General features: G+C 41.1%; 3 protein-coding genes across 9 annotated transcripts in view; all 3 read right to left on the minus strand.

Annotated features, from left to right (window-relative positions):
• The window catches only part of LOC142466914 (uncharacterized), a 608435-nt gene that overhangs the window by 217838 nt on the left and 371811 nt on the right, over positions 1 to 18786 (minus strand). The gene's annotated exons all lie outside the window — the stretch shown is intronic.
• Positions 1 to 18786, minus strand: part of LOC142466913 (uncharacterized) — a 276622-nt gene that overhangs the window by 100640 nt on the left and 157196 nt on the right. The gene's annotated exons all lie outside the window — the stretch shown is intronic.
• Positions 2604 to 18786, minus strand: part of LOC142466916 (uncharacterized) — a 108420-nt gene continuing 92237 nt past the window's right edge. For all 6 annotated transcript variants that reach the window (XM_075572536.1, XM_075572541.1, XM_075572535.1 and 3 more), the window contains one exon: positions 2604 to 5565. In XM_075572536.1, the coding sequence (XP_075428651.1) occupies positions 3785 to 5449 (1665 nt within the window). In that variant the 5' untranslated portion in view covers positions 5450 to 5565 and the 3' untranslated portion in view covers positions 2604 to 3784. The remainder of the gene's footprint in view (positions 5566 to 18786) is intronic.

Below are 18786 nucleotides of genomic sequence, written 5' to 3' on the forward strand. Positions count from 1 at the left end.
AAGCCAGCTTACATTTCCTTAAGCATATTGTGGAGGTCCTGCTTTGTGATCACTGTGTCTCCGTCTGCCATGCTATTCTCCCTTTCAGTGGAAGCTCTCACCTCTGGCTCTTTTCCTGCCCGTGCCTCTCTCTGTCAAGTTTCTCAGCATTGCCCTTCTCTCTGAGGTATCCCCCTCTGGTGTTGCAGCTTGCCTACCTTTGTTGTATAGCGGCGGTGTTGCCGATCTTCCCTAGCAAACGTGCATATGCGCAGACGTCAATATCTACATGATTTTTACATCTTATGTTATAGTACTGGCCAAAATGTATATAATATATGGGAGTCCATTCATGATTCATGTTCTTGCTAAATCCTTGTAATTTGCACACGTTCATTATGTTTAATATTTTTTCAAATTCTGATATTTATTTTTCATTTAAAAAGTTTTTTTTACACTGGGCTCGTTGATGTTTATTTACTGTATATATAAGTAAGTATATTACTCATTTATGTATGGGTATTATTTTTAATATATTTTTTATTATTTATTTGATAATACAACATAACTCATTTATGATACTTTATAATTAATAATGAACTTGTGCAATATTTAAGTAATAATGCCCGAAGAATAGGGCATTACTGGCCAATAATGCCTTGGCTGGAAGAGATGAAGGCCCGAGGCAGACCCGAGGGACTTTAACCCAGCCAGGGCATTATTGGCTAATAATTCCCTGTTCTTCGGGGATTATTACAGCTCAATCCCGTTATAGCGCGATCCGCTAAAACACGGATCTGCTTATAATGTGGTGTAAGCGTGGCACCCGTTTTTTTAAAGCAAAATTTAAATTGTATCTTATAAAGCTTTATTGCTAACTGACGGATGGACAGGCGGATGAACACACACACACACACACACACACACACACACACACACACAATACTCCCCTGCACTTCACATCCCCCCTTCCTGTAGATCATATGCCCCAGCCTGCACATCAAATCACATCCCCCCTGCCCATCATCACATCACCCCTTCCTGCCCATCACATCCCCATGCCTGCACATCACCCCCTGAACATCACATCCATTCCCCCCTGCCCATCACACCCGCCCTGCCTGCACATCACCCACCTGCATATCTCACCCCCCCCTGCCTATCACATCCCCACACATAGCTATCCCCCCTCTACACCAATGGCAGCCCACTGTAAACCCACAAAACTGCAGACAGACACACACACACACACATACACACCAAAACACAAGCTACAACCCTCCTCCACTCTCTACACCCACTGACACACACACTCTGCAGCCCCCTCTACACCCACAAAACACACTGCACACACACCAACAAAACAGATAGCAGCGCCCTGTACATCCACAAAACATAAACCAGCAGCCCCCTCTACACCCACTGCAGCCCCCCTTTAAACCCACGCACTGCAGATACACACACACACACACCAACAAAACACTCTGCACCCCTCCTCCACCCACAAAACACACACTGCAGACCCCCCTCTGCACACACAAAACACACACTCCAACAAAACATACTCTGCTGCCCCCTCCTCCACCCACAAAACACACACTGTAGACACACACACTGCAGCCCCCCCTCTGCACCCACATAACACACACTCCAACAAAACATACTCTGCTGCCCCCTCTACACCAACAAAACACACACCGACAGAAGACACACACACACACACACACACCAATAAAACACTATGCTGGCCCACTTTATACACACAAAACACACACCTTTCCCCTCACTCTCCTGTGTGGAGCTCTCTGCAGGCAGGGAGAGGTTAGTGCCTGACTGCAGGCAGGGTGGGGGAGGAGTCAGTGCCTTGCAGCAGGCAGGGTGGGGGAGGAGTCAGTGCATGGCTGCAGGCAGGGTGGGGGAGGAGTCAGTGCCTGGCTGGTGCCTCCTGTCCAATTATCTCCCCTGTCTGAGAGCTGCTCTCACTCTTTCTGAATGACAACTGAAAGCTGATTGGCTGAAAAACTTGGCAGGGTGCCAAAAATTCCAGGCCATTACTGATTGGATAATGCCCATAATTTTAACCAATCAGTGAGCAGGGATTTCAATAATGCCTGGAATTAACAGCTTTAGTCTATAATATTAGCTCATACTAATGTAAATATATTGTTTTTTTGTATAAAGTTTCTCCTTTTTCTTGTGTAGTGCACTTCCCCCCACCCACTGAGAAATGTGGCTACGGTGTGTGAATGCGGTGCAATACCTACTGGTGCCCAGGAGATCTGAGCCACCACTGCTGGAAACCTGGGGTGCACCTGAGTGATGCTCAGTGGCGCCACCACCTGTACGGAATTCTATTGTGTAGAATGACCCCGTTACAGGACACATAAGAAATACACACGTGGTATAACGGAACAGTTTTACTATGTGCAGAGGAATATAATATACGGCATACCCGGACACGCCACCTCTGCGTTTGGTGGGTCCCGTGCGATGTGTACCACCATACAATATCTCTTTCAATAGAGGGTGGTCCGGTCCTGAACCACAGGCCCAGTCACTATACAGCATCTCACTGTGTAGCCGACACTAATGTTGCTAGGCAGGGCAGTGTCCATATCTGAGGGGCAAGTCCCTATAGCAGCCCAAAACTATATCGGGGCCTAGCTGGGGCCTAACAGGGGGTCTCAGGCCTTGTGCAGGTGCCACAGACACCTGCACATACCTCTTACACTGTTCTTGTCCCAGCTCCGAATGGCGTGGTCCTCACAGCACGTGATTTGCAGCAAATCACAAGCAGGGGAGTCCAAGAGCCCTACTGGCTAGCATGTGCCATGTGACCCTGGTCACTGAGGCTCATGGGACATGTAGACCCCGTATAGAGTTTTTCCTATGGGCCACCGCTTTGCTTTGCGACTTCTCCCTAAATTCCCCCCCATACCAGTAGCCGCCGGGAGCCTCTGGCAACTGAGCAGGAGGTGCAGGTACCAATGGCGGCCCAGGGGCAACATATGTCACACTTGCAATCATCTTCTACAGTTTGCTTTGCATGTGGATACAAGTGTCATATAGTTGGGACATGTTCAGCCTTTGACACAGGGAGATATGCACAATATCGTTATTGGTTTTAAGGAATTATATATTACAACATTGTTTATCTCTGGTAATGAACGTTCTTTCCCTTTGCGGACGTTTATGTGTATGTATATGCTTTTGTGTGTACTACCAAAGTTTTTGCATTAATAAAGTTTTGTTGTTCAAATGTACAAGCGCTGATGTCACGTGCCGTTCGTCAGTAGGAGGATCACACGGTCGGCATGGGGTAGGTGGCATCAGTGCGTCTAGATGGTAAAGATACACTCCTGTAAATACGGTCTTTTTTTTTTACTTTGATAAGGAGCCTTTGGGCTTGAAACATGTTGGTTTGGGCTCTTAGCCTTTGCTCCATGTTCCAATAAATTTAAAATTTTACTACTTTTAGGACACTTATCTCTCTGTTCACCACACATGGTTAGTGCTGTTTTTGCTCTTTCCTTCTTGCCTACAGACAGCTTCAGCATAATGGGGAACACACATTTTATTATAACCAACAGCATGGAAATATAAACATTATTAAGAACATTTAAAAATAAAAATACAATAAGAATGATACAAATAACCTGCATTTAAAAAGTTATAACTTTTTTTAGTTATTGTTTTTTAGAATCCTTTTAAAATGCTCGTTTTAGGCACCATAAACCACTTTTCATTGTGATTTAGCAGATAAACATGTGTACTTATATGTGAGTGTCTTAGTAGCTGGTTATCCCTAAACATGCCTGACTTTAGAGATAGGTCTCTCCCTTGTGTGTGTCCTCTTGTGTTTGTTCAGGTTAGATAAATCACGAAATCTCTTTCCACATTTCCCACATACATACGGTCTCTCGCCTGTGTGGGTCCTCTTGTGTGTGTTCAAGTGGGATAACCGACTAAATCCCTTCCCACATTCCCCACATACATGCGGTCTCACCCCTGGGTGTCTCTTCTTGTGTTTGTTCAGGCTGGATAAGTCACCAAATCCCTTTCCACATTCCCCACATACATGCGGTCTCTCCCCTGTGTGTGTTCTCATGTGTTTTTTCAGGCTGTATAACCGACTAAATCCCTTCCCACATTCCCCACATACATGCGGTCTCTCCCCTGTGTGTGTCCTCATGTGTGTTTTCAGGTGGAATAACCGACTAAATCCCTTCCCACATTCCCCACATACATGCGGTCTCTCCCCTGTGTGTGTCCTCATGTGTGTGTTCAGGCTGGAAAACCGACTAAATCCTTTGCCACATTCCCCACATACATGCGGTCTCTCTCCTGTGTGCGTCCTCATGTGTGTGTTCAGGCTCGATAACTGACTAAATCCCTTCCCACATTCCCCACATACATGCGGTCTCTCCTCTGTGTGTGTCCTCTTGTGTGTGTTCAGGCTCGATAACTGACTAAATCCCTTCCCACATTCCCCACATACATGCGGTCTCTCCCCTGTGTGTGTCCTCTTGTGTGTGTTCAGGCTAGATAACACACTAAATCCCTTCCCACATTCCCCACATACATGCGGTCTCTCCCCTGTGTGTGTCCTCATGTGTGTGTTCAGGCTGGAAAACCGACTAAATCCCTTCCCACATTCCCCACATACATGCGGTCTCTCTCCTGTGTGCGTCCTCATGTGTCTGTTCAGGCTGGATAACTGACTAAATCCCTTCCCACATTCCCCACATACATGCGGTCTCTCCTCTGTGTGTGTCCTAATGTGTGTGTTCAGGCTCGATAACTGACTAAATCCCTTCCCACATTCCCCACATACATGCGGTCTCTCCCCTGTGTGTGTCCTCTTGTGTGTGTTCAGGCTAGATAACACACTAAATCCCTTCCCACATTCTCCACATACATGCGGTCTCTCCCCTGTGTGTGTCCTCATGTGTGTGTTCAGGCTGGATAACTGACTAAATTCCTTCCCACATTCCCCACATACATGTGGTCTCTCCCCTGTGTGTGTCCTCATGTGTGTGTTCAGGCCGGATACATCACTAAATCCCTTCCCACATTCCCCACATACATGTTTCTCCCCTTTGTGTGACCTCTTGTGTCTGGTCAGGCTAGATAAGGAACTAAATCCCTTCACACATTCCCCACATACATGCGGTTTCTCCCCTGTGTGTGTCCTCATGTGTTTGTTCAGATGTGATAACCGACTAAATCCCTTCTTACATTCCCCGCATACATGCGGTCTCTCCCCAGTCTGTGTTCTCTTCGTTACGTTCTGGTCTGATAACCAAGTTAGACTTTTCCCACTTTCTCCAAGATCTTTTCCTGTGGCAGCTGTTAATATATATCTTTTGGAATGAGAAGCAGTTACATTGTTTATTAATTGCCTTGACTGGTTGAGAGATGCATTTTCTGTCATATTTATTGGAATGTTGCAAGATTGTTCTGTCCTCATCTTTTCCGTATACTCATTTGGGTGTTGGAACTTCAGATGTTTGAGGAGGTAATCCTGACTGCTAAAAGCAACCTTGCAGTGTTGGCATGGGTGGAATATTGGTGCTTGTCTTTGTACTAGAAGAGATTAAAAAAAAAGTCACTGTTACACAAACTGTTGTAGAAAAGGCCATGAAGGAGAGGTAAGTTGACATATCACAAAAAGTTCAGGATGAAAGTAAACTGTAGATGTACATTGTAAAAACGAAGGGTTTAGCACAACATGTGCAGCATTTGGGCCGGGAGAGCAGATGTAGTGTATCATACATTTAAAGTGGAAAAAAAAACCGTTATATCTATGGCGCTGGGTCACAGGCATAAAGAAATTAGTAAAAAAGTGTTATACAACCAGTGAATGGATGTGCTCCGCTGGAACTCTTCCAATGAAGGCAGTGAATCATGTAAGAAAAACAAAAACAGACATAGTGTAATACAGTAACTATACAAAACACTTAACACTAAACAGACATCAGCTGAGACAAGGACTGTAATAAAAAGTATCACATTTAATAAAAGAACATTAAAAAGATGGGTCACGTCTGCATCGAAGCCACAGAAGAAATGCCCGCTTACCAGACATTCATTAAATGCTTGCAGTGGATATATTGGAGAGTATCCCCTCTCTTACAGGCCACACCACGTGTTCTGGCGTCCGACCGGAGCTCTAGGGGAAAACCCTTTCCTGCTTGTGCTGCCGTGGGTCTCTGCACCTCAGGTATGCCGGCTGGTGTGTGCTGGAGAATCTGCAGTCACGTGTGCTGCTTGGTGGCAGGATACGTGCCGGTATCTGCAGCCCAGCAATAGGATGTGCAGCCAGATCTATGGGGCAGCCGCCAAAACCAGAAACCGCAACTGCGGAGTAGCTGTGGAGGAGGTCCAGGCAGTGTAGTGGATCCTGCAGTGGCAGCTGTGCAAACGTAGACCACCCTACGCGTTTCGGAAGACTGCGCTTCCTTCCTCAGGGGTAAAAAAGTAGTCCCTTTGCCCTGCAATGTCCTCATATATATAATCCCGGTTTAAAGGTATATACACTACCAATACAAGTGTGGACATGCGCAATGGTTCTACTAATGTATCCTGTGTCTCAGCAACAACAATACAGGACTGCACAATACACAAACATACAAAAATTACAAAAAACTACATAATAATTAAACAATCATATGATATTACCTAAATGGAACAAAGGAAGAAGAAAAACAAAATTACACACAACATAAAAATTATTATGAAGGTATAGTAGTTCCCTTATAGGGATATGCAACCCCTAAAATCATAGAATGTGTCTATGCATAAACTATTTCACAACAGTATAAATGATATCTCATCACTGATGTTCTGATGAGTGAATCAATATGCTAAGGACAGTGTGCAAACGGAGCTGGCCTGACATTGCACAAGCGAATACATAAAGAAGCAGACAGGACTAGCTAACCCTCAAGCTGCTCCAAGCAGGACGCAAATATCCAGTCTGACAAATGTTGTCAAGGATGGCTGTCAGAAAAATAATAAAAAATAAATTGAAAAAAAAAAAAAAAAAAAAAAAAGGATATAAAAAAAGGATATTTAAAAAAAAAAAAAAAAAAATGTTAAAAAAAGTGCAAAGGGTATATAGTATTATTATAGTAATCGTGTACTATGCCTAATTAGTGCAAAAAACCCTGTAATAGGGAACTATATTATAGTGTGTAAGGTCAATAATATTAATGAATACAGTATCTAAGTATGAATCAGAAAAAGGGGATTAATGTGTAAACGATAGGTGCCACATTAAATCCTTTAATTTTATGTTATAATATTTAATTTTATTTATTAACTAGAAAAGCCCTGAGGTCGAACTCGATGTTGAGACCCAGTGGAGTCAGGGTTTTCAGCTCGTATATCCAAAAGGACTCTTTCCTCCCTAGGAGACTACTGATGTTGCCACCTCTCCAGTTGGGTGTGAGTGCCTCTATGGCCACACATTTCAGTCCCGTGGGGTCCTTATTATGCACCTGGAGGAAGTGATTCGATACATTATGTGTGGTCAAGCCTTTGGTAATATTGTACACATGCTCGTACAAGCGGCGTTTGATTGGCCTTGTGGTCATTCCCACATACTGCAGACCGCAGGGACATTCCAAAAGATAAATGACATTAAGGGTATTACAATTGATATGTTGTTTGATATTATAGGTTTTAGATGTAACTTTAGAGCAAAATGTAGTGCTTTTTGAGCTGTACTTGCAAGCCGTGCAAGTATTGCAAATAAAGTAACCCTTGAGGCCGAAATTGCTAGGGGTCTTCTTACGCACTAAAGGACAGCTGGGTGCCAGACTGCGTCCTATATTAGGTGCTTTCGTGAACACTATGCTAGGTCTTTCAGGTAGTATTGTAACCAGATCTTTATCCTTCAACAGTATAGGCCAATGTTTATGTAAGATCTTTTTAATATTTGGGGCCATTGAGTTATACTGTGTGACAAATGATAGCTTAGGAGTGGTGTCATGTTTCTTATTATATTGAAGAAGTACATCCCTATCTAGCAATTCGACCTCTGATATGGTCTGTTCTAATACATTTAATGGATATTTGCGACTAACAAATTTATTTTTTTAATTCTTGAGCTTGTGTCTGAAATGTGCTGTTTTTGGAACTGTTTCTTTTTAACCTAATGAATTGGCCTTTTGGTATGTTACTGATCCACACAGGGTTGTGATGGCTATTGGCGTGCAAATAATTATTGGCTTGAACCGTTTTAAAGAAGGTTTTTGTGTGTACAGTGTTATTATCTATATATATACATAAATCTAGAAACTCAATAGAAGTTTGGCTAGATGTGAAAGTGAATTTAAGGTTAAACAAATTATCATTCATATAATCTTGAAATGAAATTAACTCTATTGGGGTGCCTGACCAAATAAAGAAAATATCGTCGATGTAGCGCCGCCATAGTACCAAGTTCGCTCCATAGGGACAGCCGGACCAAATGAATTTATCTTCCCAGCTGCCCATAAACTGATTGGTGTAGCTAGAAGCGAACTACGTACCCATGGCGGTGCCACATGTCTGTAAATAATAAGATCCATTAAAGTTAAAGAAATTATGTGATAAAATAAATTTTATACCCGTGACTAAAAAAGATTTAAGTGTGTCTGAAATGTGGGGATCACCATCTAATACCCGGCCAACAGCCTCACAACCCTGAACGTGGTCAATAACAGTATTCAAAGAAGAAACGTCTGCTGTAACTAAATAAAACTGCTGTTGCCATTGGATGTCTCTGAGGGTCTGCAGTATGTGGGTCGTATCTCTTAAATAGGATGGAAGCTGGGTGACGTATGGCTGCAAATGAAAATCTATGAACTCAGATAAATGGGAAGTTAATGATTGGATGCCGGATACGATCGGACGTCCGGGAGGGTTTTGTAAATCTTTGTGTATTTTAGGAATGATATAAAATATAGGTATAATAGGATATTGGTTGTACAAAAAATCAAACTCTTGTTTATTCAGGACTTGTTGATCCAAGCCTGTTTGTAAGAATTCCAATTATTGGTGTTGGTATTTCACTGAGGGGTTAGAGGGAAGGGGCTGGTAAGTGGACACATCTGTTAGGATACACATTGTTTCCTTGATGTAATAGCTTTTGTCCATTATTACCAGGCCCCCCCCCCCCCTTTATCTGCCGGCTTAATAACAATCGAATCACTCTCCCCAAGCGCTTTCAGGATGCTCTTTTCCTCAAGGCTGAGATTATGTTTTTTTATTTTGAAATTTTTACTCTGTGTTTCTAAGTCATCTGTAACCATTTGTGAAAAAGTGCTTATGAATGGGCCACTTAAAAATTTAGGGAAAAACGTGGATGGGTTTTTGAATCTAGATTTGGAATTGGCAACCGGTGCTGTGCTGATAGGTAAGTTTACATTTGGGTCCTGCTTGGACACAGCGTCCCTGGCGAAGTATTTCTTGAGACATAGCTTTCTAATGAACCGCTGTGTGTCTACATATAACTGGAAACTGCTCGGGCCTACTACCGGAGAGAAGGAAAGACCCTTGGAAAGGACCTCCCTCTCTTTGTCCGTGATGGGGTACTTACTGATATTAAATATATGTGTAGAGTGTGATGTTACCGTTTGTGGAGTTTTCCCTGTCTTGCTACCTCCTCTTGTTCCTCTACCGTGCTTTTTCTTTTTCTGTCTCTCGATGTTCCCTCTCTCCCTAGCAGGTCTTTGATGGCTTCCCTCGCATTCTGCTGTTCCCTGGTTTTTCTCCAGTCTAAAAAAGAAAATGTGGAGGAAGAAGATTTATCATCACGATTAGTAGTAGATGCCTGCTGTTCCAATTCAAAGTCTACCAATGGTTGGTATTTGTTACTATGGTGGTATTCCTCAAAGATGGAATCAATTTCCTTATCCAAATGTGAAGTCTTAGGCACAGGTGAAGGGGGTTTGGAGTTCACCGTATTATCTCTATATGATTTTGGCCGTGTAGCTATTCTTTTGGGCTTGGGGGTAATAAATTGCACTGGATTGGGGACTTTATCCTTCGTTTCAGGTATTGATTTTCTATAATGATTGGGTATTTTGTGGGAGTAGTTTTTTGGAGTATTGGCTTTTGGATCTCTATGTTTATCCTTATAATTTGTTTTTGTCTTCCAACTTCTATAACTGCCAGTCTTGTAATCAATTCTGTCCCTTTGGAACTTACTCTGCTTGCCAGCAATAATATCCCTTTGCACACTGTCCAATTTGCACTTAATTCTTTCTTCTACCACTGATAATTCACTATTATTCTGGAACTTGGCAAATTGCTCCTTCATACCATTTATTTCCCCATCCAATTTCTGGAGGGCAATTTTCCTTTTGGAAATAAGTAATCTCATTAGTTCAAAGGAGCAATTGTCAAGTAAACGGTTCCACTCCAGAATAAATTCTTCACTTTGAAAATCAGTGGTAGGCGGCTTAAAAATTCTCAAGCCTCGAGGTATTCTCTTTTGCTCTATGTATTTCTCTAGGGTAATAGCATCCCATAGCTGTTTGGTCTCTTTTAATAGTAATGTTTCTAATTTATCAGCTAATACATACATATCATCAGATTTTGCATCTATTTGAGCCGGAGAGTCCTCGTCACGAAATATACTGTCTATATCAATATTTCTGTTGGCCCTAAAGGCAAATATTTGCGACATAATAATCAAGAAAAGCTGCTGACCTTGAAGGGGTTAAAGACACTAGACAAAGAAAAGGTAGCGCTAATCTAAAGGAAGACCCGCAGCTTTTGATATAACTCTGACCCCCCGGGTCAGATATAGAACAGGAAAAAAAAAAACGTTATATCTATGGCGCTGGGTCACAGGCATAAAGAAATTAGTAAAAAAGTGTTATACAACCAGTGAATGGATGTGCTCCGCTGGAACTCTTCCAATGAAGGCAGTGAATCATGTAAGAAAAACAAAAACAGACATAGTGTAATACAGTAACTATACAAAACACTTAACACTAAACAGACATCAGCTGAGACAAGGACTGTAATAAAAAGTATCACATTTAATAAAAGAACATTAAAAAGATGGGTCACGTCTGCATCGAAGCCACAGAAGAAATGCCCGCTTACCAGACATTCATTAAATGCTTGCAGTGGATATATTGGAGAGTATCCCCTCTCTTACAGGCCACACCACGTGTTCTGGCGTCCGACCGGAGCTCTAGGGGAAAACCCTTTCCTGCTTGTGCTGCCGTGGGTCTCTGCACCTCAGGTATGCCGGCTGGTGTGTGCTGGAGAATCTGCAGTCACGTGTGCTGCTTGGTGGCAGGATACGTGCCGGTATCTGCAGCCCAGCAATAGGATGTGCAGCCAGATCTATGGGGCAGCCGCCAAAACCAGAAACCGCAACTGCGGAGTAGCTGTGGAGGAGGTCCAGGCAGTGTAGTGGATCCTGCAGTGGCAGCTGTGCAAACGTAGACCACCCTACGCGTTTCGGAAGACTGCGCTTCCTTCCTCAGGGGTAAAAAAGTAGTCCCTTTGCCCTGCAATGTCCTCATATATATAATCCCGGTTTAAAGGTATATACACTACCAATACAAGTGTGGACATGCGCAATGGTTCTACTAATGTATCCTGTGTCTCAGCAACAACAATACAGGACTGCACAATACACAAACATACAAAAATTACAAAAAACTACATAATAATTAAACAATCATATGATATTACCTAAATGGAACAAAGGAAGAAGAAAAACAAAATTACACACAACATAAAAATTATTATGAAGGTATAGTAGTTCCCTTATAGGGATATGCAACCCCTAAAATCATAGAATGTGTTTATGCATAAACTATCTCACAACAGTATAAATGATATCTCATCACTGATGTTCTGATGAGTGAATCAATATGCTAAGGACAGTGTGCAAACGGAGCTGGCCTGACATTGCACAAGCGAATACATAAAGAAGCAGACAGGACTAGCTAACCCTCAAGCTGCTCCAAGCAGGACGCAAATATCCAGTCTGACAAATGTTGTCAAGGATGGCTGTCAGAAAAATAATAAAAAATAAATTTAAAAAAAAAAAAAAAAAAAAGGATATAAAAAAAGGATATAAAAAAAAATAAATGTTAAAAAAAGTGCAAAGGGTATATAGTATTATTATAGTAATCGTGTACTATGCCTAATTAGTGCAAAAAACCCTGTAATAGGGAACTATATTATAGTGTGTAAGGTCAATAATATTAATGAATAAAGTATGAATCAGTATGAATCAGAAAAAGGGGATTAATGTGTAAACCATAGGTGCCACATTAAATCCTTTAATTTTATGTTATGTTATAATATTTAATTTTATTTATTAACTAGAAAAGCCCTGAGGTCGAACTCGATGTTGAGACCCAGTGGAGTCAGGGTCTTCAGCTCGTATATCCAAAAGGACTCTTTCCTCCCTAGGAGACTACTGATGTTGCCACCTCTCCAGTTGGGTGTGAGTGCCTCTATGGCCACACATTTCAGTCCCGTGGGGTCCTTATTATGCACCTGGAGGAAGTGATTCGATACATTATGTGTGGTCAAGCCTTTGGTAATATTGTACACATGCTCGTACAAGCGGCGTTTGATTGGCCTTGTGGTCATTCCCACATACTGCAGACCGCAGGGACATTCCAAAAGATAAATGACATTAAGGGTATTACAATTGATATGTTGTTTGATATTATAGGTTTTAGATGTAACTTTAGAGCAAAATGTAGTGCTTTTTGAGCTGTACTTGCAAGCCGTGCAAGTATTGCAAATAAAGTAACCCTTGAGGCCGAAATTGCTAGGGGTCTTCTTACGCACTAAAGGACAGCTGGGTGCCAGACTGCGTCCTATATTAGGTGCTTTCGTGAACACTATGCTAGGTCTTTCAGGTAGTATTGTAACCAGATCTTTATCCTTCAACAGAATAGGCCAATGTTTATGTAATATCTTTTTAATATTTGGGGCCATTGAGTTATACTGTGTGACAAATGATAGCTTAGGAGTGGTGTCATGTTTCTTATTATATTGAAGAAGTACATCCCTATCTAGCAATTCGACCTCTGATATGGTCTGTTCTAATTCATTTAATGGATATTTGCGACTAACAAATTTATTTTTTAATTCTTGAGCTTGTGTCTGAAATGTGCTGTTTTTGGAACTGTTTCTTTTTAACCTAATGAATTGGCCTTTTGGTATGTTACTGATCCACACAGGGTTGTGATGGCTATTGGCGTGCAAATAATTATTGGCTTGAACCGTTTTAAAGAAGGTTTTTGTGTGTACAGTGTTATTATCTATATATATACATAAATCTAGAAACTCAATAGAAGTTTGGCTAGATGTGAAAGTGAATTTAAGGTTAAACAAATTATCATTCATATAATCTTGAAATGAAATTAACTCTATTGGGGTGCCTGACCAAATAAAGAAAATATCGTCGATGTAGCGCCGCCATAGTACCAAGTTCGCTCCATAGGGACAGCCGGACCAAATGAATTTATCTTCCCAGCTGCCCATAAACAGATTGGCGTAGCTAGGACACATTCTATGATTTTAGGGGTTGCATATCCCTATAAGGGAACTACTATACCTTCATAATAATTTTTATGTTGTGTGTCATTTTGTTTTTCTTCTTCCTTTGTTCCATTTAGGTAATATCATATGATTGTTTAATTATTATGTAGTTTTTTGTAATTTTTGTATGTTTGTGTATTGTGCAGTCCTGTATTGTTGTTGCTGAGACACAGGATACATTAGTAGAACCATTGCGCATGTCCACACTTGTATTGGTAGTGTATATACCTTTAAACCGGGATTATATATATGAGGACATTGCAGGGCAAAGGGACTACTTTTTTACCCCTGAGGAAGGAAGCGCAGTCTTCCGAAACGCGTAGGGTGGTCTACGTTTATACAGCTCCCACTGCAGGATCCACTACACTGCCTGGACCTCCTCCACAGCTACTCCGCAGCTGCGGTTTCTGGTTTTGGCGGCTGCCCCATAGATCTGGCTGCACATCCTATTGCTGGGCTGCAGATACCGGCACGTATCCTGCCACCAAGCAGCACACGTGACTGCAGATTCTCCAGCACACACCAGCCGGCATACCTGAGGTGCAGAGACCCACGGCAGCACAAGCAGGAAAGGGTTTTCCCCTAGAGCTCCGGTCGGACGCCAGAACACGTGGTGTGGCCTGTAAGAGAGGGGATACTCTCCAATATATCCACTGCAAGCATTTAATGAATGTCTGGTAAGCGGGCATTTCTTCTGTGGCTTCGATGCAGACGTGACCCATCTTTTTAATGTTCTTTTATTAAATGTGATACTTTTTATTACAGTCCTTGTCTCAGCTGATGTCTGTTTAGTGTTAAGTGTTTTGTATAGTTACTGTATTACACTATGTCTGTTTTTGTTTTTCTTACATGATTCACTGCCTTCATTGGAAGAGTTCCAGCGGAGCACATCCATTCACTGGTTGTATAACACTTTTTTACTAATTTCTTTATGCCTGTGACCCAGCGCCATAGATATAACGTTTTTTTTTTTCCTGTTCTATATCTGACCCGGGGGGTCAGAGTTATATCAAAAGCTGCGGGTCTTCCTTTAGATTAGCGCTACCTTTTCTTTGTCTAGTGTCTTTAACCCCTTCAAGGTCAGCAGCTTTTCTTGATTATTATGTCGCAAATATTTGCCTTTAGGGCCAACAGAAATATTGATATAGACAGTATATTTCGTGACGAGGACTCTCCGGCTCAAATAGATGCAAAATCTGATGATATGTATGTATTAGCTGATAAATTAGAAACATTACTATTAAAAGAGACCAAACAGCTATGGGATGCTATTACCCTAGAGAAATACATAGAGCAAAAGAGAATACCTCGAGGCTTGAGAATTTTTAAGCCGCCTACCACTGATTTTCAAAGTGAAGAATTTATTCTGGAGTGGAACCGTTTACTTGACAATTGCTCCTTTGAACTAATGAGATTACTTATTTCCAAAAGGAAAATTGCCCTCCAGAAATTGGATGGGGAAATAAATGGTATGAAGGAGCAATTTGCCAAGTTCCAGAATAATAGTGAATTATCAGTGGTAGAAGAAAGAATTAAGTGCAAATTGGACAGTGTGCAAAGGGATATTATTGCTGGCAAGCAGAGTAAGTTCCAAAGGGACAGAATTGATTACAAGACTGGCAGTTATAGAAGTTGGAAGACAAAAACAAATTATAAGGATAAACATAGAGATCCAAAAGCCAATACTCCAAAAAACTACTCCCACAAAATACCCAATCATTATAGAAAATCAATACCTGAAACGAAGGATAAAGTCCCCAATCCAGTGCAATTTATTACCCCCAAGCCCAAAAGAATAGCTACACGGCCAAAATCATATAGAGATAATACGGTGAACTCCAAACCCCCTTCACCTGTGCCTAAGACTTCACATTTGGATAAGGAAATTGATTCCATCTTTGAGGAATACCACCATAGTAACAAATACCAACCATTGGTAGACTTTGAATTGGAACAGCAGGCATCTACTACTAATCGTGATGATAAATCTTCTTCCTCCACATTTTCTTTTTTAGACTGGAGAAAAACCAGGGAACAGCAGAATGCGAGGGAAGCCATCAAAGACCTGCTAGGGAGAGAGGGAACATCGAGAGACAGAAAAAGAAAAAGCACGGTAGAGGAACAAGAGGAGGTAGCAAGACAGGGAAAACTCCACAAACGGTAACATCACACTCTACACATATATTTAATATCAGTAAGTACCCCATCACGGACAAAGAGAGGGAGGTCCTTTCCAAGGGTCTTTCCTTCTCTCCGGTAGTAGGCCCGAGCAGTTTCCAGTTATATGTAGACACACAGCGGTTCATTAGAAAGCTATGTCTCAAGAAATACTTCGCCAGGGACGCTGTGTCCAAGCAGGACCCAAATGTAAACTTACCTATCAGCACAGCACCGGTTGCCAATTCCAAATCTAGATTCAAAAACCCATCCACGTTTTTCCCTAAATTTTTAAGTGGCCCATTCATAAGCACTTTTTCACAAATGGTTACAGATGACTTAGAAACACAGAGTAAAAATTTCAAAATAAAAAAACATAATCTCAGCCTTGAGGAAAAGAGCATCCTGAAAGCGCTTGGGGAGAGTGATTCGATTGTTATTAAGCCGGCAGATAAAGGGGGGGGGGGCCCTGGTAATAATGGACAAAAGCTATTACATCAAGGAAACAATGTGTATCCTAACAGATGTGTCCACTTACCAGCCCCTTCCCTCTAACCCCTCAGTGAAATACCAACACCAATTATTGGAATTCTTACAAACAGGCTTGGATCAACAAGTCCTGAATAAACAAGAGTTTGATTTTTTGTACAACCAATATCCTATTATACCTATATTTTATATCATTCCTAAAATACACAAAGATTTACAAAACCCTCCCGGACGTCCGATCGTATCCGGCATCCAATCATTAACTTCCCATTTATCTGAGTTCATAGATTTTCATTTGCAGCCATACGTCACCCAGCTTCCATCCTATTTAAGAGATACGACCCACATACTGCAGACCCTCAGAGACATCCAATGGCAACAGCAGTTTTATTTAGTTACAGCAGACGTTTCTTCTTTGAATACTGTTATTGACCACGTTCAGGGTTGTGAGGCTGTTGGCCGGGTATTAGATGGTGATCCCCACATTTCAGACACACTTAAATCTTTTTTAGTCACGGGTATAAAATTTATTTTATCACATAATTTCTTTAACTTTAATGGATCTTATTATTTACAGACATGTGGCACCGCCATGGGTACGAAGTTCGCTCCTAGCTACGCCAATCTGTTTATGGGCAGCTGGGAAGATAAATTCATTTGGTCCGGCTGTCCCTATGGAGCGAACTTGGTACTATGGCGGCGCTACATCGACGATATTTTCTTTATTTGGTCAGGCACCCCAATAGAGTTAATTTCATTTCAAGATTATATGAATGATAATTTGTTTAACCTTAAATTCACTTTCACATCTAGCCAAACTTCTATTGAGTTTCTAGATTTATGTATATATATAGATAATAACACTGTACACACAAAAACCTTCTTTAAAACGGTTCAAGCCAATAATTATTTGCACGCCAATAGCCATCACAACCCTGTGTGGATCAGTAACATACCAAAAGGCCAATTCATTAGGTTAAAAAGAAACAGTTCCAAAAACAGCACATTTCAGACACAAGCTCAAGAATTAAAAAATAAATTTGTTAGTCGCAAATATCCATTAAATGAATTAGAACAGACCATATCAGAGGTCGAATTGCTAGATAGGGATGTACTTCTTCAATATAATAAGAAACATGACACCACTCCTAAGCTATCATTTGTCACACAGTATAACTCAATGGCCCCAAATATTAAAAAGATCTTACATAAACATTGGCCTATACTGTTGAAGGATAAAGATCTGGTTACAATACTACCTGAAAGACCTAGCATAGTGTTCACGAAAGCACCTACAGTAATATAGGACGCAGTCTGGCACCCAGCTGTCCTTTAGTGCGTAAGAAGACCCCTAGCAATTTCGGCCTCAAGGGTTACTTTATTTGCAATACTTGCACGGCTTGCAAGTACAGCTCAAAAAGCACTACATTTTGCTCTAAAGTTACATCTAAAACCTATAATATCAAACAACATATCAATTGTAATACCCTTAATGTCATTTATCTTTTGGAATGTCCCTGCGGTCTGCAGTATGTGGGAATGACCACAAGGCCAATCAAACGCCGCTTGTACGAGCATGTGTACAATATTACCAAAGGCTTGACCACACATAATGTATCGAATCACTTCCTCCAGGTGCATAATAAGGACCCCACGGGACTGAAATGTGTGGCCATAGAGGCACTCACACCCAACTGGAGAGGTGGCAACATCAGTAGTCTCCTAGGGAGGAAAGAGTCCTTTTGGATATACGAGCTGAAGACCCTGACTCCACTGGGTCTCAACATCGAGTTCGACCTCAGGGCTTTTCTAGTTAATAAATAAAATTAAATATTATAACATAACATAAAATTAAAGGATTTAATGTGGCACCTATCGTTTACACATTAATCCCCTTTTTCTGATTCATACTTAGATACTGTATTCATTAATATTATTGACCTTACACACTATAATATAGTTCCCTATTACAGGGTTTTTTGCACTAATTAGGCATAGTACACGATTACTATAATAATACTATATACCCTTTGCACTTTTTTTAACATTTTTTTTTTTTTTTAATATCCTTTTTTTATATCCTTTTTTTTTTTTCAATTTATTTTTTATTATTTTTCTGACAGCCATCCTTGACAACATTTGTCAGACTGGATATTTGCGTCCTGTTTGGAGCAGCTTGAGGGTTAGCTAGTCCTGTCTGCTTCTTTATGTATTCGCTTGTGCAATGTCAGGCCAGCTCCGTTTGCACACTGTCCTTAGCATATTGATTCACTCATCAGAACATCAGTGATGAGATATCATTTATACTGTTGTGAGATAGTTTATGCATAGACACATTCTATGATTTTAGGGGTTGCATATCCCTATAAGGGAACTACTATACCTTCATAATAATTTTTATGTTGTGTGTAATTTTGTTTTTCTTCTTCCTTTGTTCCATTTAGGTAATATCATATGATTGTTTAATTATTATGTAGTTTTTTGTAATTTTTGTATGTTTGTGTATTGTGCAGTCCTGTATTGTTGTTGCTGAGACACAGGATACATTAGTAGAACCATTGCGCATGTCCACACTTGTATTGGTAG

Source organism: Ascaphus truei, chromosome 15 (assembly GCF_040206685.1).
Source record: "Ascaphus truei isolate aAscTru1 chromosome 15, aAscTru1.hap1, whole genome shotgun sequence".
NCBI classification, from domain to species: domain Eukaryota; kingdom Metazoa; phylum Chordata; class Amphibia; order Anura; family Ascaphidae; genus Ascaphus; species Ascaphus truei.